This window comes from Garra rufa, chromosome 6 (assembly GCF_049309525.1).
Source record: "Garra rufa chromosome 6, GarRuf1.0, whole genome shotgun sequence".
Taxonomy (NCBI): domain Eukaryota; kingdom Metazoa; phylum Chordata; class Actinopteri; order Cypriniformes; family Cyprinidae; genus Garra; species Garra rufa.
The window spans coordinates 21950980-21974318 of record NC_133366.1 but is presented as its reverse complement, the minus strand read 5'-3'; the positions used below and the strand labels follow the sequence as shown (position 1 = coordinate 21974318).

General features: G+C 36.7%; 1 protein-coding gene across 1 annotated transcript in view; it reads left to right on the top strand.

Moving 5' to 3' along the window:
• wdr17 (WD repeat domain 17) overlaps window positions 1-23339 on the top strand; it is a 41491-nt gene that overhangs the window by 5653 nt on the left and 12499 nt on the right. Inside the window, exons 2-21 of the mRNA XM_073843007.1 lie at window positions 10195-10323; window positions 10872-11055; window positions 11234-11464; window positions 11658-11909; window positions 12131-12253; window positions 13902-14086; window positions 15202-15370; window positions 15492-15582; window positions 15748-15837; window positions 15967-16053; window positions 17235-17399; window positions 18446-18648; window positions 19776-19925; window positions 20012-20142; window positions 20223-20348; window positions 20493-20648; window positions 21446-21510; window positions 22434-22566; window positions 22679-22770; window positions 22849-22948. Of these exons, the coding sequence (XP_073699108.1) occupies window positions 10201-10323; window positions 10872-11055; window positions 11234-11464; window positions 11658-11909; window positions 12131-12253; window positions 13902-14086; window positions 15202-15370; window positions 15492-15582; window positions 15748-15837; window positions 15967-16053; window positions 17235-17399; window positions 18446-18648; window positions 19776-19925; window positions 20012-20142; window positions 20223-20348; window positions 20493-20648; window positions 21446-21510; window positions 22434-22566; window positions 22679-22770; window positions 22849-22948 (2856 nt within the window). The 5' untranslated portion in view covers window positions 10195-10200. The remainder of the gene's footprint in view (window positions 1-10194; window positions 10324-10871; window positions 11056-11233; window positions 11465-11657; window positions 11910-12130; window positions 12254-13901; window positions 14087-15201; window positions 15371-15491; window positions 15583-15747; window positions 15838-15966; window positions 16054-17234; window positions 17400-18445; window positions 18649-19775; window positions 19926-20011; window positions 20143-20222; window positions 20349-20492; window positions 20649-21445; window positions 21511-22433; window positions 22567-22678; window positions 22771-22848; window positions 22949-23339) is intronic.

The window sequence follows — 23339 nt, the reverse complement described above, 5'->3', positions numbered from 1 at the left end:
GATGTCAGAAATTTCATCTAGAAGATTCTTTTTTTAATGTTTTAAATGTTTTTCAATGTAGATGAATGGGCCTTTTGTGACTCACAGAAGTTGCTCACGGAAGCGTGCGAGTCGACGCGACAAGCTTATGTAGGTGGTGTAGGAGCAAACGTAGGCTGTACGTTGATACGGTGCATGTGTTACCCAGGTGTAGGATGTTTGATGCTGGCCGGCACTCTAGCCCTCTCCAGCAGAGCTCCTGCCACTTCATCTCAACCGCCTCTTGGAGTTAAAGTCTTCATCACCAAGGAAACAGTTTCATGATTGGCCTATCTCTCACTCTCCCTCTGTGTGTGTTTTGCTCTGTCTGCATTTCACTCACGCTCTCCCCCGCAGCCCAGCCGAAGGGGTAGGAGGTGTTGAGGGGGTGACATCACTAACAGAGCCAAACTTCTGCTGATCACGATCTCTGTGGCATTTGGAGGCCTGAGGTCGGAGTCATAGACAAGCACACAAACACATTTCGTAAAGATCACCCACTATTTGATCTCCTGACTCTCAGACATCTCATTACTGCTGTCTTCATGTGCTATCGGAATTATCGTGAATATGAGTTGAATTGAAAATTAATGGCCTCTAAAGTCATATTCATGACTGGGAAACTTGGGGATCATTGTGATAGCCAAAGTTTTTTAATTGGGCAGGCTATTTAATTTGACCCTGGACTGCAAAACCAGTATGTAGCACAAGTATATTTTTAGCAATAGCCAAAAATACATTGTATGGGTCAAAATTATAGATTCTTACCCTGGAAATCCAGAGGTCTCGCGAGAGCACAATTTGAATTGTCTCTGCAAGACACTCTGGCATCGAGCAATGATGCAGGTTACTGCATTACGTAAGCAATTCCGGGAACCAATCAAATCGGTGTATCTGATGTAGGCGGGCCAGAGGCGAGCTAAGCTGATGACGACAGCGCTGCAGTCTCCGGAATCATTTAGTAAACATTGAAAGATGGCTACAGATGAACACCAGTTGTTTGAAACGGCTTTGGCCACTACAATGAACGAGTTAGACTTGGCTTTTCATATAAAAGAGGAACAGAAAACCGCGCTCGAATTGTTCCTTTGCAAGAAGGACGTTTTTGCTGTTTTGCCGACTGGATACAGCAAGAGTTTAATCTATCAGTTAGCTCCGCTGGTAGCTAAGCGTATGGGTGGTTGTGGTCTCGCCACAGTTTGTGGATACGTCACACCGTGTATTGTTGTGATTGGTCGTGGCGTTATCCAATTGCGTGCAGTGAGAGTTTCAAATGCATGCTTGGTGCCGCCCCTCGAGTTAGGCCCTTTTCATTGCTCGATGCCAGACCCTTAATCTTAATAGATTAGGGTCTGGATTTTTTCCAGGCTAATAGATTCTTCTTTTATGCCAAAAATCATTAGGATATTAAGTAATGATCCATGAAGATATTTTGTAAGTTTCCTATTGTAAATATATCAAAACTTAATTTCTTTTAGTAATATGCATGGCAAGAACTTAATTTGGACAACTTTAAAGCCGATTTTCAATTGTTTTTTATTTTGTTGCACCCTCAGATTCCAGATTTTTAAATACTTGTATATTGGCCAAATATTGTCCTATGCTAACAAACCATCAATTGAAAACTTATTTATTCTGCTTTCAGATGGTTTATAAATCTCAATATTAAATAAATTGACTCTAGCGACTGGTTTTGTGGTCCAGGGTCACAAATGTAAACATGGCGGAGACTGACTGCTGTATTGGCTGGCATTTTTATTCATTTTGGACCACAGCTACATTGTCTTGACATTAAAGTCTTGGGTATTTCCATGTACAAAATAGCATAGCCATTAGATGCATATGTGACCCTGGACCACAAAACCAGTCTTAAGTCGCTGGGGTATATTTGTAGCAATAGCCAAAAATACATTGTATGGGTCAAAATTATAGATTTTTCTTTTATGCCAAAAATCATTAGGAAATTAAGTAAAGATCATATTCCATGAAGATTTTTTGTAAAATTCCTACTGTAAACATATCAAAATGTAATTTTTGATTAGTAATATGCATTGTTAAGAACTTAATTTGGACAACTTTAAAGGTGATTTTCTCAGTATTTTGATTTTTGGCACCCTCAGATTCCAGATATTCAAATAGATGTATCTCGGCCAAATATTGTCCTATCCTAACAAACCATACATCAATAGAAAGCTTATTTATTGAGCTTTCATATGATGTATACATCTCAGTTTTGTAAAATTTAACCTTATGACTGGTTTTGTGGTCCAGGGTCACATATTGTATGCTTATACACAGGAAGAATAACACATATTTGATTCAAAAATCATCAGCAAGCTGATGAAGCAGTGGTGTGCAGTTGTGTTCTGAAATGTGGAGGCAAAGTCCTCAAAATTGTGTTTTTTTAATCAAATATAAATTCATGTCTCAGTCACATTTTCTCGGTTAAGTAAGCAATATTTACACTACCAGAAAAATATTTATATTTTATATGTTTACATTAACAATGTAATCAATACTCTGTTTATTAAAGCAAAGTATACATCTTATCAAGTTAGTGTTTTTAAGCATTTTGCATTTATTCCAAAATAATAACTCAAGGCAGTAACAATTTAAACAATATATTTTATTTGTGAACTTATGTTCAGCTATTCTTTTCTTTTTTTAATAGTTAACTTTTAACTATTTTTGAATGTCAGTCATCAGAGCCTGGTCAATTTTGGCCACAGACGACTTTACTTTAAGTTGCAACAAGCTGATTACTTCAATTTAAGTCTTATTTTGACAAAAAAAGTGGTTATATCTAGGTGTGTGAGTTGTTTACTTACTTTTTAAAATTAGTCTTCCCATTAATGTGATTATCTGCCTTTTTTCCATGAGAATATGTGCGGTCATTTGTAAATGTTATGGGTCTTGCTTCCGGTCTCATCCAAGCCCAGCTATTTTTAGCTGCACAAAACAGCTCGTTTTGCTGTTATTGATATTGCAAATTAGTGCACTGTCAAAAAAAAAAATTTTCACCTTAAAGAAGTTTTCATGCTGCCTTAAAATATTAAGTTTAGTCAACATTAAATGTTATGTTGTACTACTTGAAAGCGTGGATGTTTGAGTTGAGTAAACTCAAAATTTTAAGGCAGCACGAGCTTGTTATTTTAATGTATTATCTTAATTATAAACACGCTGCTTTGTAGTGCAAACTGTTTTACCATTTACGGCACATTGCTATTCTTCTCGTTATTTCCCTATCCGCTTTTTAAATCTGACGTCACGTGTCACTTCTTCTGAGACAAGATGCCACAAGAAAACGGCAAACGGTGCTAACATACACTCACAATGTGATATAGGGATGCTCATTTCGGTTAATTCTCCTGACCGACAACCGCTGCTCGTTATCCGAACATTAACCGTTAACTGATAAAATTAGAATAATAAATTCGTTTAAAATAAAAATAGAATGCACAAGTATCTGTGATGATATACATAAAAAATACAAGCAAATGTTTTATTTTAATGTGCAAACAGCAGCATACAGAGCAACAACAAAAACTGCATTCACATATAACGTTACTCAAATTATCACGCATCAGCAGCGCTTCTGAGAACAGAGAAAATCAGAATGAAAAAAAATAATAATAATATAAATAGGCCTATACTAAATGTGTATAAATTAAATAACTACCTAATTAATATGACAAAACTAAAACACACTGAATCCTTCTATGCGCTTTGAAGAAAGGTACCGGTCTTATTCTTCTCGTCGGACATAAAAACATATAGCAGGCCAGCCTATACCTCAGTGTACCTAGTTTTTAACATGTGGACATGCTACACGGATAGACTGGGACGTTGTCTGTTAACTCTTAGATCCGCGACAAAAACACTTCACAAAGATCCTTTCAATTTGCGGTTCGGGACGGGTCTTTTCATCCACTGGTCATATGTGGAGAAACGTGTTTTCACAGCGTTCAATAGCCAATCACAGACATTTCTGTTGATTACATTATCGCTGTGGCCAATCAGAGGCGGCTATGTTACGATCCACTCACCACTCAAAGTGCCGGTTTCTGTTCTGCTTCTACACCTCTGCGAACTCTCTCATTAAAACAAGAAAGTGTAGACATGATGAAAATAAGAGATTAATTGTACAGTGTAAAGGTTATTTTATTACTTTTTATTAACTTTGTGAGATGAACTGCAGTAATGTATGAGTGACAACTTTCCAGTGATAGTAAGGAGAGCGCGCACTCTTTAGACTATAATTAATTTAGAAATTAAATAACGTTACATTTATTTATGGATTCACTCTTTGATAACCCAATATTGCCATTGCCATCGTGTTGCATATAGGCTACTACATCAGTAACATAAACTAAGAAAAGGTAAAGCAGGTGCTTACTCAGCAAAATATGTCTGAACAGCCGTACTGCACGGACACGCGCCCGTGAGTAATACATTTTTTCTTTCACCATGGAGCAAACGTAAAAAAAAAAAAAAAAAAATTAAACCGTTTAACTGATAGTAATAATCGGTTAAAATTCTTACTGGCGGTTAACGGTTAAACGGTCAATATGAGCATCCCTAATGTGATATAATACTAGCAAAAAAAAAAAAAAATAATAATCCTAATCTTTAATTCCATACTGAAATTCAGATAGCCAGAATATAAATAAATATCAAAATTATTTGTATAAATTAGTGGTGGGCCGTTATCGGCGTTAACGTGCTGCGTTAACGTGAGACTCATATCGCGCGATAAAAAAAAATATCGCCGTTAATCTATTCTCAAAGTTGGGTTGGGAGCTGGGTCTAAACTACGCAAGATATGATGACTTTCACTGTGTTATTTTAGCGCGGATGACGTATATCTAGTTGAATTGCACTGTAGGGGGTGAGAACGAGTCTTCAACTTCTGTGAAATTACCACATCAAATGAGACGCGCAGACATGGATGCAGTTATGAAGCCGCTTCAGGGCAGGTGCGTGCGTTGTTAGACCCTTTTTACTGGAGCACGTGCCCCAGTGAAAATCTGCTGTGCCCCAGTAAAATCTCAAATTTGAGTTATAATTTACTTTGATAATCCCGAAATAAAGACATTAAACTATATGCAACAACTGAATTGACGCTTCTAAAAGCAACGCAGTTTATTGGAAGACTATGCACGCAGATAGGCTATCCATACCCGCGCGCCTGTGTATTTTACGGTAACGCGCACGTCGTACAGCATTTTGCGCAGAAGTACTTGGTTACACAAATTTGTATAGTTAATTGTGTTGTAAATGCAATTGTCAAGCAGTTTGTAATGCATTTTGGAAACAGGAGATGAGCGCCTGGTCTAATGCGCCACCTGGTTTGAGAAACCCGTTCTCAAAGACTTACTTTTAGTCATTATTTGGGTAGCACACATATTCTGAATGCCTTCAAATTAGCCATTTTAATCTAGATTAATCTAGATTAATTTCAGAATTTAATCTAGATTAATCTAGATTAAAAAAATTAATCTATGCCCACCACTAGTATAAATACTCCGCTGTGAGCATGGAGACTGTAGTGTACACAAGTTTAGTTTTTTTGTTTTGTTTTTTTGCTTAAATGTTTAATATGAACAGAGCCGATCCTCCCTATATGCAAAATACACATGCTGCGTAGGGCCCCTGAAACACTAGAGGGCCCTCTTGCTCTCAAAGATGATTTAATTTTAGTTCTGTTTTTGATTTTGACCAGCGATTATGGAAACGTGAATGTTCCTTTCTTTTAATGCAGTGCGCTGTCTGCCTTTCTTCATCAAATCAGTCAAATCATGTAACGTGAATGTCGTAGGCCTATAGGTTCTCTTACTCGATACTTAAAAACAAGTTGAAAGTGTACAGAGCTGCGGAAGAGACACTGTTTCTTAAGTGCTTTCCGTGAGCGCAGAATAAATGTGTTTCACTCATTCAACCCCCCAAAGAACTTACTAACTAGCACATTATTAGGAAATGTCGATTTGCAAAAATTCATAAAAGAACCTTATTCACACTTCTTCTGTAGGTGACGCTGGATCACAAATGATTTGCGTGAACATAGACGCATTTAGGTATCAGAGGGTGCATTCCCTTCAAAAACGAAAGTAACGTTAATCCTCTGTGTCTGCCTCTGTGGCTCAGATGTCGGGAGTAATTGACGACTGCTATGTTCATTATTACATCCAACAACAGAACACCTCAAGGAGACATTCTTGTCTGCATCCCTGCTCCAGTATTTCAGTTCAAACAACATGTAAAAGTGAATTAAAGCTGTCATCCGATGACCGCTTTAAGACAGATTCATCAATGCACAAAAACAAAAGAGGCAGGATTTCTCGCTTGAACCAATCACAGCCGATAATAACCGGTCATACAGTCATATCGTGATGGAGGCATTGCCTCACTGCACGCTTTAGGGGTCTGTTAAAACTCAATGGGCTCAGGGGAGGCGAGAGTCACGCTGTTACTTTACCTGCTGGTGTCGCTGTTGGACAATGCTTCTTTAGGGAAAAAAAAGTGATTTATGGACATTTATGTTGACATTTAACACTTTTAAATGCTATATTTTGTAATATTGGTGTTGTTTTATTTTTGTACTACGATTTTTTATTCGTATTTTGAGACGCTGCCTCCCTTGCCTCCTATGATAAAATGCCCCTGCGCAGTGAAAGTATACATTAGAGCGGCTTATGTATGTTTGACAACAGACAAGAAGCTATACATTTATGACAACAAAAGACTTCAGAGGTGGAAAGCTAAAGCACAGGAAGGCAACATATGTCTGCCAGTCTAAACAAGTCAATTAGAAGAGGCCATTTCGACTTGCATTTACAATAATGGTTTAAATGAAAGCTCTAAATGATTTAAATTGGGCTATTTTTTATTTCATTTTGGACAAAATGCCCTGCTTTGTGTGCAGTGTGGGCTGTGTAAGTTTGTGCATGTGTTATGTGTACGTGTTATGCCGGACAGTTTAGAGGAGCGTGTTAATCATGACGAGCAAAAGGAAGAATAAACACCTTCAAGAAGGCTGCGCAGGGGTGAGATGAGGTTCGTGGTTGCGCGTATGTCGGGGAGGGGGTAAGTGAGTGAGGGAGTTTAAATGAAGGGATCTTGCTGTTGCCTGGCTACCGGCGGGAGCTGTTCCGTCGCTCTCGTCTCCAGCCACCTCTCCCACACGAGCAGCCTGCACCAGTCAATGAGCATGTTCTCTTTCTCTCCTCCTCTACCCCCATTTCTCCATACACATGCACTCACGCAGTGGGCAACAGTCACACACAGACTACTGAAGCGGCTTTTTTTCTTTTAGTCACTAACGCAGAGCCCCATTCATCTTTGCTTCTGTAAAGGCGAGAGGATGGCAGACAAGGAAATCCTGAGCTGGTACAGCACATATCACAGTGAACCAAAGGTAGGAGCTGCGTGACGGTCTTTTAGCCATCTGGTGTTGCTTTATCCCTTCAAATGTAAAGAAGAGAAAGAGAAATGACACAGAGATGGTGATGAGGGGTTTTTTCATCAGTGTCACCCTAAGGGACCGCTCACACAAGACGTGTTCTTGCGTTCAAAAACAGCTAGACGTGACTCAAGAGGGATGGAACAGAATGCAGGTGTCTTGAGACATGCATTTGAAAGTTGAACTGTTTTTACTTACCATGAATGGGGCCAAATGGAGCTTAGAAGCAACAGAGTGAGGTCTGGTATTATAAGGTCTTATGATTTCAGTCAATTACAAATAATTTAGTTTTTTCAGTCTTAAAATGTATCTTATTGTGAGCTGCTGATTAAATATTAGATATTATTAGATGTATGTTAAATTTGCTATGTAATGGTAGTAGTGACAGATCTTTTCATTTGAATTATGGATTATCCAATCAGAAAAAAAAATGTTGGGCGGGGACTTCTATCCATTGGTTGTTGATTGGATGGAGGTTGTAGTCGTTTGGTTGTAGTCAAAGAACAAAATGATTGGAGAAGTCCGGCATGCATCATCAGAAGATTGAGTTGTGAATTTTATAAAGAATTGAACATATGATTGGAACATTCGTTTCCAGTTAATTCCATAACATGTAATTAGTAAAGATAAAAGGTAAATTTTCATTTTATGTTGACGTTAACCAGGGGTGTTTGATTCCAGATTTTTCAGAGTCAACTCCAATTCCCGACATCCACTGTAGGAGTCTATGAAATCAGAGTCAAGAACAGAAAGTTTTAGTATTAAGATTGCAGTCATTATTAGACTCAAAGTTCTTTTTCCAACATGAAGCCTTAAGGGGATAGTTCCCCCAAAATGAAAATTCTGTCTTCATTACTCACCCTCGTATTGTTCCAAACCCGTAAGACCTTTGTTCATCTTTGGAACACAAATTTTTGATGAAATCTGAGAGCTTTCTGACCCTTCATAGACAACAAGAGTCCTTCCACATTTAAGGTCCAGAAAGGTACCAACAATATTGATAAAATAGTCCATGTGACATCAGTGGTTCAACCGTAATTTTATGAAGCTACGCTTTGTTTCCGTGCAAATGAAAGCGCGCGCATGCTTTGTGTTACTCTCCAATTTGGTGTTAGGGTGATGCAGAGGAAAGGAATTGTTGAATAAAGTCGTTATGTTTGTGGTTTTGTTGTGCTCAAAAGTATTCTCGTTGCTTCATACAATTACAGTTAAACCACTGATGTCACATGAACTATTTTGTCTATTTTCTTGGTACCTTTCTGGACTTTGAACATGGAAGGACCCAGAAAGCTCTCGGATTTCATCAAATAAATAAATTTGTCTAATGAAGATGAACAAAGGTCTTACAGGTTTGTAACAGCATGAGGGTGAGTAATGACAGAATTTAAATTTTTGGGTAAACTAATTCTTTAAAGGGGTCATTGGATGCAAAATTCACTTTTACATGTTGTTTGAACTGAAAAGTGTCTTGGCAGTGTGTGTACACAACCACCCTATATTGATAAAAATCCACCCAGTGTTTTTTTTTTTTTTAATCCTCATAAATCATTAGCACTGTCTCAGATCAAGCTCTTACAGATTTTTGGCAGAGTGACAGTTTTGGCACACCCCTTCCACGTCTGTTGATGGACACTGGTGTTTTAGCATAGACCCACCATGAGTGAGCTGTAAACAGTCCGCCATTGTTTCAACGCCGGAGCAAATGTAGAAAAGAATGTCTCCGACAAGAATGCAATTGAGGTGTTTTGTTGTTGGATGTAATAATAAACATAGCAGTTGTCATGTACTCCCGATATCAGAGCGGTTGAAGACGCAGAGGATTACTTTTGTTTTTTAAGGAAATGTGCCCCCCGATCTACCTAAATCCGTCCGTGTTCGAGCAAGTCATTTGTGATACAGCTTCACCTACAGAAGAAGTAAGTATAAGTTGTTTTTTATCAATCTTTGCAAATCGTCTTTCCAAATAATGTGCTAGTTAGCAAGTTCCTGGGCGAATGTGGCTACAGTTAACAGTCTCAAAGAACTGCTCGTCACCCCATGGAAGAGAGGGATGGGGTGAGCAGAGCTCATTAGCATTTAAAGGTACATGCACCAAAACGGGTCGCTGTAAACAGAGCTGTTTTTGATGAGGTAAAAAGGGTGTTGTTTTACACTACCATTTTAACCAAAATATGTTTTAGACTTTTTATTAAGACCCTAAAGAATCATATCAACTTGAGGAAAATGGGTATCCGATGATCCCTTTAAATTCCTACCTATTTAATGAGTAGCCTACCTACATATGTATGCTGACTAACTGTTGCCAATATCAATAATGATTAGTTTAAGGGTTATGAACACAAATTAGATAAACCAAATGTATATTTATTGCATTAATATGACATTTGTGAAACTACAAAGCTGTCACAGAGGTGTATATATAATTACCATGACTTTTTTTTTTACTTTTCCTTTTTTTTCAAAATAAGCTACATGTAGAGTAAAAATATGGGAGAATATTAATGCAACAGCTCTCTAATACATCAGTGTACGGTTTCCTTAAGCAATAGGCAATGATGGACAGTGGCCTCCAGGACGTTTGCCTATACCTGCTCTAGGTCTATTCAGTTATGAATATCTATTTTCACAACTCCAACAGCTGTGTTTTTTATATGATTACTGAGACCAATGGTTGTGTTGCAGATCCTCATTGGTGTTACTGGTGTCTCTTTGTCCAGGTAAAGATGTCTCAGGTGAAACAGGTTGGCCTGTTGGCCGCTGGATGTCAGCCCTGGAACAAAGACGTGTGTGCTGCCAGTGGGGACAGATTTGCATATTGTGCCACGCTTGCTATATATGTGTACCAAGTAAGTGCAAACTTTTGGAATGTGAACTGTGGTAAACCATAGATTGTTATAGAAGAAAATTAGTCTTACATCACCCAAAAATGAAAATTCTGTCATCATTTACGCACCCTTATGTCACTTCAAACCTATAAGACTCATCTTTAAAACGCAAATTCTGATTTTTTTAATTCAACCCGAGCTTTAATATGAGTATGAATGAACTGACAAATGAGAGATCGAAAAGCAAGCTAAAACGAAATGCTTGAAATTGTGTTTTTACGTCACATTTACTTTTGTTCATACAATCGGGTAAGTTTAGGAGTAGTGCAGATGGTATGTTAGTTTAAAACATCACTCAACAGACATTTCAAGTGAGAACTGCGGTGACATACAAAACCAACGTCACATAAAACGTACCATATGTATGTTCATCTGTTTTTAATGCAGGGACAGAACTCTCTTAGGTTTCTTTTTTAATTTTCATTTTTGGGTGGACCCTTTACCAACCTACCAATATAGCCTAATTTGACTTCAATTTTGAATTTACTGATTGAAGTCTGTTCTTCTAGCTTGATCACAGATATAATGAGTTTAAACTGCGAGCAATTATGTCTGAACACAAGAAGACAATCACAGCTATATCATGGTGTCCACACAACCCTGATGTGTTTGCTAGTGCTAGCGCTGATAACCTGCTTATCATCTGGAATGTAGCCGAGCAGAAGGCAGTTACACGGCTTGACAACACCAAAGGTACTGGCTCTGACACACCAACAGTAGTATCCAAAGAAATAAACATCACTTCAGTTCAGGACACATATTCCACCTGACAGCATGTATCCTCCAAGACACCACTCAAAATGCCTGTTTTTAATAACTGTTTCTGTCTGTGATTGTTTCATGTGACATCTTAAACTTGGGTGTTTTTCAGGTATCCCAGCTTCTCTAAGCTGGTGCTGGAATGCAGGTGATAGCGTTGCGTTCGTGTCCCACCGGGGTCCTCTGTATATATGGACCATCTCTGGGCCAGACTCAGGAGTCACAGTGCACAAGGAAGCTCACAGTTTTCTGTCGGATATCTGCCTGTTCCGCTGGCATCCACTGAAGAAGGGAAAAGTGGTATTTGGACACACTGATGGCAGTCTGTCCATCTTTCAACCAGGTAGAATAATGTTAAAGCATGTAATTCCAGACTTGTATGCATTTCTTTCTTCTGTGGAACACAAACAAAGATATTTTGAAGAATGTTTAATTAAATACAGTTCATGTTAATAGTGCCTGTACTTGTGTCTTTAAAACTGCCCAAGACTAGCTTGCAAAATAACTTGCAATTTTTCAAATTGTCTTTACTTTAGGCTCAAAGAATCAAAAGCATGTACTGCGTCCTGAATCGTTAGAAGGCACAGATGAAGAAGACCCTGTCACAGCTTTAGAGTGGGACCCTCTCAGCACAGACTACCTATTGGTGGCCAATATGCACAATGGCATCAGACTGCTAGACTCTGAATCTTTATCCTGCATCACAACCTTTAGTTTCCCTAGTGCCGCTGCCTCTGTGCAATGCCTGGCCTGGGTGCCCAGTGCCCCTGGCATGTTTATCACAGGAGGTAAGAGAAATACGCGCAGAAGCACTAGTGGGAAATGGCAGTTTTTAGCTTAACAGGCCAGCTTTGATCTGATTTTAGAACTCTTATTTAATTATTAATTACATTTACATTTGAACATAAAACAGCAAGGGTGTAGTGGTAGTTTGAAATGGAAAACACTCAATCATATATATTTGCATAGCTGCATCAGGTAAAACATTTTATTATATTGAATTTTCAAGATTCTCAAGTTGGTGTGCTGAGAATATGGAATGTATCAAGAGTGACACCTTTGGATAACTTCAAACTGAAGAAAACTGGCTTCCATGCACTTCATGTGTTAAATTCCCCACCAGCGAAGAAAGGTATGTTTTCATGTTCACCATTTATCACTTCTGTATACTGTGTGTGCACTCCATCACAATGACCCTCATAATGTGATTCTAATGAGATATACAGTTGAGGTCAAAAGTTTACATCCACCTTTGCAAATAATAATTATTTTACCAAAATAAGAGGGATAATACAGAATGCATGTTATTGTTCCTTTAGTACTGACCTGAATAAGATATTTCACATAAAAGATGTTTATATATAGTCCACAAGAGAAATTTGAATACTGAATACTGTTGTTACCTGAACACAGCTGTTTGTTTTTTTGTTTTGTTTTTTGTTTAGTGATAGTTGTTCATGAGTCCCTTGTTTGTCCTGAACAGCTGAACTGTCTGCTGTTCTTCAAAAAATATTCTTTAGGTCCCACAAATTCTTTGGTTCTCCAGCATTTTTGTTTATTTGAAACCTTTCCAACTACTGTATGATTTAGAGATCCATCTTTTCACACTGAGGACAACTGAGGGACTCATATGCAACTATTATAGAAGGTTCAAACGGTCATTGATGCTCCAGAAGGAAAAACCATGCATTAAGAGCCAGGGAGTGAAAACTTTGAAGTTCAGGGTAAATTTAACTTATTATGTCTTCTGCGAAACATGTAAGTATCTTCTGTAGCCTCTGAAGTCCCAAATTAAAAAATATATTATATTTAGGGTAAATAAGAAAAATGTACACATCTCCATCTGTTCAAAAGTCACCCCCCCCCCCCCCCCACGCCGGCTTTTAATGCATGGTTTTACCTTCTGGAGCATCAATGAGCATTGGAACCTTCTGTAATAGTTGCATATGTGTCCCTCAGTTGTCCTCATTGTGAAAATATGGATCTCAAAATCATACAGTCATTGCTGGAAAGGGTTCAAAAACACAAAAATGCTGAAAAACCAAAGAATTTGTGGGACCTGAAGGATATTTCTGAAGAACAGCGGGCAGTTTAACTGTTCAGGACAAACAAGGGACTCATGAACAACTATCACTAAACAAAAAAACACAGCTGTGGATCATTCAGGTAAGAACACAGTATTAAGAATCATGGGGATTTAAAGTTTTAACAGGGTAATTTTTATAAATTATATGTAAACATCTTTTATCTGAAATATCTTATTCAGGTTGGTACTACATAAACAATAACATGCATTTTGTATGATCCTCTTATTTCGGTAAAATAAATGACATTTTGCATATTTTGAAAGGGGGGTGAAAACTTTTGATCTCAACTGTAGGTAGTGTTGAGGAAAGTTACTTTTATAAGTAATGCACTACAATAGTGGTTACTCCATTAAAAAGTAACTATTTGCATAACTTAATCATAGTCGTAGTAATCATAACCTTAGTAAAATATGACAATTTTAATCACAATAAACTGGCATGTAAACACCTTAAGATGCTTCTTTTCCACTATGACCAAGTGTGTCAGATGTACATGGATGACGTGACACCATGAATTAAATCTGTCAGAGTTTCAAAAGTTTTAGCAAATAATCAGATGATGAAAATTGCATGCAAACTGGACTGAAAAGGTTTCATGTCATGTAAACTTTAATTAACTCCTTACTCTGATTATTTCATAGAAGCAGATTATTGATGCACATGTAAACATAATCAATGTTGTTTCTCTTTTAGCCTTTGGCTCAAATTCGCCTAAGAATCACTATACCTCCTCCACTAGTGAGGCTGTGCCTCCACCTACTCTTTCACAGAACCAGGCCTTCTCCCTCCCACCCGGCCATGCTGTCTGCTGCTTCATGGATGGGGGGGTTGGACTATATGATATGGGCACCAAAAAGTGGGACTTCCTACGGGATCTGGTAGGAAACGTGACATGTTGTTACCTGTGGGCTAACATATATTAAAGATCCTTAAAATTATTATTACAGTTTGTATATTTAACATCATGAAAGAACCCTACACTTAAAAAAATGTTTTTTTTAGTTATATTGTAATTAAACAGTGAATGCATTGATGCAAGCAGCAAAAGCTTATGTTTTTTATTAGTCATCTTGCTGTTAAAGAGGTGCTCTTCAATCCTAGTGTTGATTTTAAAGGTCACCTGATCAATTCAGCAAATATACATGTTATTTTTCTCAGACAAAAGCTCTTTTTGTTGCCTTGATTGTTATTAATGACACAGAAAATGCACATGGACCACATGGTTAAGTAAGGAATATTTGTCTACTGAATTATCATACATTAATGCACACCTGAGGTGATAATGCACCCACAACACAAAGCAAAATGTGCAGACATGGGTGTGCATTAATTTTCTGAAGTGGTCCCACATTCATTTTCAATCAGTCATCAGACTGAACTCAATTATTTTGTTTATAGCACTAATACCATATGTACTTATGGTTATTTATATTTATATGACATGTGTCAAACTTTTGATTACGCATCTTGTGTCTGGCTCACCTATGTCACATACATTACACACATTTTTACTGTATTTCAATTCAGTTTTAATTTAGTCAGGGAATCAGAATCTGCTTGTACTATTATGTAATATAATATTAATTTTAGTTTTTATTACTATTATTAATTAGCCTTTATTTTTCTTCTTTTATTTTATATTAGTTTACATTTTGGTAATTTTGTGCTTTTGTAATTTTATTCATTTGTGTTTTTATATTACTATTTAGCTTTCCTTTATTTTTTTTTCTAGTTTTAGTAATTTTAGTACTTCAACTTGCATTTATTTTATTTCAGTTGTCAAGGCTAGGCAATAATTCTCATTTCTTCGAAGGTTTAATATTTATATTTTATTTTATTTCAGCTTTATGTCAAATTATGAACACATTTTTCTAAGAGTTTAGTTTTAGCTAATAATAATAACACTGAAATCAAGAATGCCATTATAATGATTATACAATTATAATACAAGCATGAAAGGTTTTATGACTTTATGATATTCTTTTTGTCACAGGGTCATGTTGAAACTATCTTCGATTGCAAATTCAAGCCAGATGATCCAAACCTTTTAGCTACAGCTTCATTTGATGGGACGATAAAAGTTTGGGATATAAACACCTTAACTGCTGTGTACACATCTCCAGGCAATGAAGGAGTGGTTTACTCTCTGTCTTGGGCCCCTGGTAAGAATGATACACAATATTAAAACATCTCATGTTATCACTGAAGTTTCATACAGATTTTGTTTTTGTGACTATTCATGAAACTATTTTCTTCATTTCTCTTTTTCTCTGTAACCTGAAGGAGACTTGAACTGCATAGCAGGAGCCACATCTAGGAATGGCGCCTTTATTTGGGATGTAAAAAAGGGAAAAATGATCACAAGATTTAATGAGGCAAGCACTAAACAAAATGATTTGGTTCTTGTTTTTTATTAAATACTGGTTTATCCCGATATAATGAATAACTTTAAATTATAAGATTTAATTTAAATTTATACTGTTATTTTAATTGCACACTATCCAAAGTTAGCATGGGTCTTTATTTTGATTAAAATTGTGTTGCAGCATGGGAAGAATGGTATTTTTTGTGTTGCTTGGAGTCATAAAGATTCCAAAAGAATAGCCACATGCAGTGGCGATGGATTTTGGTAAGTCTGTTTAAATGTATAGCATTCTCACATCTCTCACTTTCTGTTTAGTCCATACATTATGAAGCCGTGTTATTCTTATAGACATGACATTCTGGTGTTGTAGTTGTTTTTTGTTGTTTTTTTCAGCATAATTCGAACCCTTGATGGCAAAGTGTTGCACAAATACAAACATCCTGCTGCAGTGTTTGGCTGTGACTGGAGTCAAAATAACAAGTATATGCATTAAATAGATACAATCAAGTCTGAAATTATTCATACCCCAGGCAAATTCTGACTTAAAGTTACTTTTATTCAACCAGCAAGTTTTTTTTTTTTTTATTAGAAATGACACAAACGTCTCCCAGAAGATAATAAGACGATGCACAAGAGACATCATTGTGTAAGAAATTATTACTCATCTTTTATTTACATTTGAACAAAAGTGGCATGTCCAAAATTATATATACCCTTCTCAATAATCAATAGAAAAGCCTTTATTGGCTATTACAGCAATCAAACGCATCCTATAATTGCTGACCAGCTTTTTGCATGTCTCCACTGGTATTTTTGCCCATTCATCTTTAGCGATGAGCTCCAACTCTTTCAGGTTGGAGGGTCTCCTTGCCATCACCCTGAACTTTAGCTCCCTCCACAGATTCTCAATTGGATTTACGTCAAGACTCTGGCTGGGCCACTGCAAAACGTTAATGTTTTTGTCTGCTAACCATTTCTTCACCACCTTTCCTGTGTATTTTGGGTCGTTGTCGTGCTGACATGTCCACTGGTGCCCAAGGCCAAGTTTCTCTGCAGACTGCCTGATGTTGTTGTTGAGAATTTTGATGTATTGCTCCTTTTTCATGGTGCCGTTTACTGTGATTAGGTTCCCTGGTCCACCGGCTGAAAAACACCCCCAAAACATTAGGTTCCCACCACCATGTTTGACAGTGGGGATGGTGTGCTTAGAGTTGAAGGCTTCTCCTTTTTTACGCCAAATGAAGGCTACATCATTGTGGCCAAACAATTAAATTTTTAGAACAGCTTGGACTATTTGGAATGGTATAGAACTTTGGATTTTCCCATAGACTGTTACAGTTTGCAAAGGGTATGAATAATTTTGGACATGCCACTTTTTGTTCAAATATAAAAGAAAGCTGAGAAATATTTTTTCCACAATAATGCCTCTTGTACATAATCGTATTATCTTTTGGGAGAAGCATATGTAATTTCCGGTTAAAAATAAAACTTGCTGGTTGAATCAAAGTAACTTTAAGTCAGAATTTGCCAGGGGTATGAATAAAATTTTGGGCTTGACTGTACATAAACAGGTGTCAGAAATTTTACCAGTGTTATTTTCTTTATTGATCATAATTATAATACATTCTCTCTCTCTTTGTCTCTCTCTTGCTGTCATGCAGAGATATGATTGCCACTGGCTGTGAAGACAAAAATGTTCGAGTCTATTACTTGGCCACCAGTTCAGACCAGCCACTAAAAGTCTTTACAGGTCACACAGCCAAAGTTTTCCATGTGCGTTGGTCACCCCTCAGAGAGGGCATACTGTGCAGCGGCTCAGATGATGGGTAATAATTCAATTAAAATCTTCATTTACATTTCGAAAATAGGCTACACTACACAATGGTCAGAAAGGTTTTTTTTTAATTTTTTAAGAAATTTATACTTTTGTTCAGCAAGGACTCGTAAAGTTGATAAAAAGTGACACTTTTACATTGTTACAAAAAATATTAAGAACAAACATTTCAACTATGAGTATAACAGGAACTGTTTCATGCAAATCTTGAAATGAAAATTCAGCATCACACAAAAGAAATTACATTTAAATATGTTTTAAAAATAAAAATAAATTATTATAATGGAAACATTTCACAATATTACTGTTTTTACTATTGTTTTATTCAAATAAATGCAACCTTAGTGAGGATTAGAGATTTCTTTCATATAGCATATAGTTATAATAGCATTAAAGATTATAATTCTCAAATTTTATTTGTATTTATATTCATTGACTTGCTGTGTCCTTAATTAGACAAAAACGTATTAAAAAATAATAGTATAGGACAATTAAATAAAATGTAATAGTATAATAAACAATTATTAATTTATAGTTTTGCCAATCCTAACCCTAACCATATAGTAAGTAAATGTAGTTAATTAATATTACTAATATTACTTAATATTTAAATTATTATAATAAATATTAATTACTTAATATTTAAATATTATAATTACACTGTAACAAGGACACCTTAAAATAAAGTGTAACCAAAAGTTTTCTTTTTCCTTTTGGGCTTTATTCTCTCTAAATGTTACTGTTAAAAAAACTAGTATTTCACTGTTTAATTTAAGGATGCAATAAATGGTACCCATATAGTTAGTCTCTAAAGCCTGCAATGAGCTGTCATGCAAATTATCCTATTTATATCGTCCTACTATTAGAAACTGTTAGTTGGAATAAATTAATCATGGCTGATTATGAATAAGGCTTTTTTTACAATGTCAATGGTAAGTGTGAATTTGTGTGTGATGTCACATTCATATCACTGTCAAAAACCACTGAGAGCACATTCAGGTTCCTAAATGTATGCATTTTTGTGTGCATCTCGACTAGGACTGTTCGTATCTGGGACTATACCCAAGATGCCTGCATTAACGTGCTGAGTGGCCATACCGCTCCAGTGCGGGGTCTCATGTGGAACACAGAGGTGCCGTACCTTTTGACCTCAGGGAGCTGGGACTACACCATCCGTGTCTGGGACACCAGAGATGGCACCTGTCTAGACACTGTTTATGACCATGGGGCTGATGTCTATGGTAGGGTATTAAATGTATACGGTGCAGACAAAATTATGATTTTATGCATCGTGGATGAATTTGGCATGTAGACTGTTTACTTCAGATCTTCATGTCTTTCTTTCTTCAGTCGCAAAGAAATTAAATTTTTTGAGGAAAACATTACAGGATTTTTCTGCATATAGTGGACTTCAATGGTGCTCAACCGATTGAATGTTAAAAAAGCAGTTTCAGTGCAGCTGCAAAGGGCTCTACACGATCCCAGCCAAGGAATAAGGATTTCATCTAGTGAAACAATCATTTATTTTCTAAAAAAAATTACAATTTATACACCTTTTAACGTCAAATGCTTGTCTTGTCTAGCTCTGTGATGCACATGTGTCCAACTTCAAAATCGTCCTCCAACTTCAAAATCGTCCTACATCGCTGCAGAAGTACCAGTTTCGTGCAAAGAAGGTCAAACACCCTTTACAAAAAAGGTAAAACAACAGCGTAGGACAATTTTGAAGTTGGAGGAGAAATTTTGATTTTTTGAGTTTTTTGACATACCCTAACTGTCTTGAACCAGGGTGCACAGAGTATGCATGCACATCGCAGAGCTAGACAAGCATTTGTGGTTAAAAAAAAGTGTATAAATATTATATATTTTTTTTTTCATTTCGCTAGATAAGACCCTTATTCCTCGACTGGGAACGTTTAGAGCCTTTTAAGGGCTGCATTGAAACTGCATTCTAAAATGTTTTCCTCAAAAAAACATAATTTCTTTATGACTGAAGAAATAAAGACATGAAAATTTTGGATGACAAGGGGTGAATAAATTATCTGTAAATTTTTGTTCTGGAAGTGGTGTAATCCTTTAAGTGTTCAATAACTGGGTACTTCTGTGTTAGGGGTCAAATTGAACAAATTTGGCTTCCATGCAATTCCAAGACAGAAAAACTGTTGACTGATTCAATGTTTATTAATGGAGGCAGAAAAGCAGAGCTTTGAATAGTTAAGAAGCTTAAATGTGTACTTATTTTTGTCCAAGGGCTGTCTTTTAGTAGAATTATATGTACATTATAGGAACACTCATACATCAATTTATGTCATTCCAAGGTAATAATACATTATTAATGCAGCCTTGTCAACCGTATGAAATCCCCTAGGTCTGACATGTCATCCCAGCCGTCCTTTCACTATGGCTTCCTGCTCCAGAGACTCTACGGTCAGACTTTGGTCACTCACTCCTCTAATTGCTCCCATAGTGGTCAACATCCTTACTGACCACAGCTGGGATGACATCATTGGCAACACAGGTTAAAACACGAACACATGCACGTATTATATACTGTCTACATGTGTTTTGTAAAGACATTAAAACGTATTTATTTGTTGAGTGTAGATCGTGCTATGGTGCCTGGAGCTCCTCCCCTCCTGTGTGGAAAGATTTCCAAAGATATCAAACAGGAGCTGGATAAACTCTCTAGTGACGTGCGCATGAAGAAGCTCAGATGGTTCTCTGAGTGTTTCTCTGTGAGTGAATCTCAACACAGAACTCTCACAGGACTTTATTTAGGAGTCTAAATAACAGGTCATTTGCTCTCTCTATTTAGCCACCGGGCGGGAGTCATAACCTTTGGGATCTGGTTGCTGTAATCAATGGACAAGATGATAGTCTTCTTCCACAGAACTATGGACAGGGCATTATGCATATGAAACATCTGGTCCGCTTCAAAACTGTGAGTATTTAAATAGTGTTTAATAGTGTCACAACTGAAATGTAAAATTAAGTACTGCAAGCTGGTGCATATTATATTGTCTGTACTTCTATAGTATTTTATATGAAGTTTTTGTCATTTTCACTGTATGTCTCTTTCCTGTAGTCTGAAGCACAAGAGCTAACTATAGTAAAGATGTCAAAGTTTGGTGGTGGTATTGGAGCGCCTAGTAAAGAGGAAAGGCTCAAGAATGCAGCAGAAATCCACATCAGACTGGGTCAAATACAGAGATACTGTGAGCTTATGGTGGAACTGGGAGAGGTAAAGATTTAAAAGCCTTAAATGCTTACCAGTCAATATGCTGTATATATAAGTAATCTATTTAATAACATCAATATTTGCTGATGGGCATGGGTTTAATTGTCGATTAATTTTTTTACTGCATTTATTTGATCATAAATACAGTAATATTATGAATTAATATTACAATTCAAAATGTTTTCTTTATGTTAACATATTTAAAATATATTTTATTACTGTAATGGCAAAGCTTGTCTCGATCGTTTGCAGAAAGAATGAAAAGAGCAGGATATATGCTCAGGAATCATTAGACACAAACAGAACAAACACTTGGCTACATATACTGTACATAAAAGCAAACTGATCAATAAAAGAGACACATGTACATGAAATCAATCATACACTGAATTACCGAGTGAACAAAATCAATACAGGAAAGAGAGCCAAGAAAAATGCAACTCTAAACAAACTCAAGCACAGATCAAATGTGACAAAGCTGAATTTTCAGCAGCCATTACTCCAGTCTTCAGTGTCACATGATGCTTCAGAAATAATGCTAATATTTGTTGCTGATGAAATTAAACTTAAAAAGTTTATTTAAAATAAATATATTTTGTAAAATGTATCTTTACTATCATTTTTGAAAAATTTAATGCATCCTTGCTGGATAAAGTTATTGATTTCTTCAAAAAAAAAAGAGAGAAAAATCTTACTGATCTAGTTTTCTCATATATGAGAACAGATTGTCAATCACTTTTATTTTTAGAACCAGTTTTCTTATGATTTTGGATATTTATGATGTTTTGTTTTGTGTTTAGTGGGAGAAGGCTCTTTCTGTGGCCCCTGGTGTCTCCATGAAATACTGGAAAAAGCTCATGCAAAGGTATCTCATATACTCCTTTATATTTTAAAGGTAACATATCATCAAAATCGGACTTTTTACGTGTTTAAGTGTTATAATCGTGTCCCCGGTGCATCTGCCAACCCATAATATGTAAGGATAGCCCAGTAACTTTGTTTTTGGTAAGCCTTTCTCTGCAAGCATGTGAAAAAGTGAACCGCTCAGATTTTATTCCCCTCGTGACGTAAGGGGATCCTTAATTCGCCCATTTCCACCCTTGGTGCCGCCATTCTGTTTTCACAGGCAACAACCGTGTACCAGTTCTAATGCCATAGCAAAACCTTGAGCGAAACATTGCACTGCTCTGTCACAGAACACTATTCAGAGTCACAGCCTTAGAGAAGACAAGAGAGCAGTGGATTTATTGATTTATTTACTGAATTTTACGCTGCTGCCACACAGACCTAATTTTAACATGCAATTTCTTTCCCATCTGTTTGCCTTCACAGACATAACCGACTGTTTTTGTAACTTGTGTGTGTTTTTAACATTAACTTGTGTGTATTTGACAGTTTAAGCACAATAAGACATGAAAGGGAACTTAGTTTAGTACTCACATGCCGTGTGACAGCTGTTTTGTGTGCTTGTGCTTCGGAAATGTGCTCTCAGAAAACCCTATATCAGAGGTTTAAACTAATAGGATTTAAAACGTGTGATTTCAACGCGATAGACATGAAAATCAATTCTCATTTTTATTTAGAGACATGCATGAAAACAGCATCTGCTTCCACTCAAAATAGCCATTTTCAAATAACATAATAAATGATGTGTGGAGTAGTTTGAGCTGAAACTTCACAGACACATTCTGGGGACACCTGAGACTTATTTTACATCTTGTAAAAAGAGGTCTCCCTTTTAAAACAGTTGTTCTGAGTGAATGACCATTCATGAACTGCTTATTGCAGGAGAGCAGACCAGCTTATGCAAGAAGGCAATGATGACGTCATCCCGTATTGCATCGCCACTGGTGAGGTGAAAAAGTTGGTGAATTTCTTTACCTCTAGAGGTCAACTGAAAGAAGCTGTGCTGGTGGCTCAGGTACAGGGATCTGTTGTTATTTTTTTTACCCATTTACGAGTTGTTGCAAGACTGTGAACCTCTCTGCTGAATCAGGCTATACTATAAATAGGAACATGCTTTGTTTCATCAGGGTGCTTGTGAAGGCAATATCCATGGTCCTCAGATCACATCAATAAACAATGCTGCAAACTCAGACAATGACAACATAGAAAAATACTGCGGGTATGTTGTGTTTAATTTAAGCCACAATCAAGTATTTCACATCTTATTTTCCTACCTACTGTCCTCTTCTTTGTCTAGGATGTTGCACAGAGTGTGTAAAGAGTTGGCAGAGTGGTATTTCCAAGATGGCCGTGCTGTGTTGGCAGCTTGCTGTCATCTAGCTGTAGACAATGCAGAAGTAAGCTCCCAATGCTTAAAGATATTATGTTTAAGATATTATATTTAATATTTAAAATCAGACAACTTTAATAATATCATGTCAGTGTTAAAGGATAACTATTGCCAAAATGCAACCTGGGCTGTTTTTTTTTACTGTAAACGAGACAAACTTATATCTAAAAGCATAATTACGACAAACGAGCTGTTTTTGAGATTGACCGTGATTTCGTTTTGTGGTCAATGGCCGGTGAATGGGAGTTCTAGGGGCATAACTTTGAGCGCATCAAAATCGATATTTTTACAACACTAAGAAGGCTCGACACACCATGAAACTTTGCTCGAAGTATCGCCTGGGTCTCTACACATGAACTCAAGCATTGAGAACATTGTTTGTGTACACAGAGTTTACT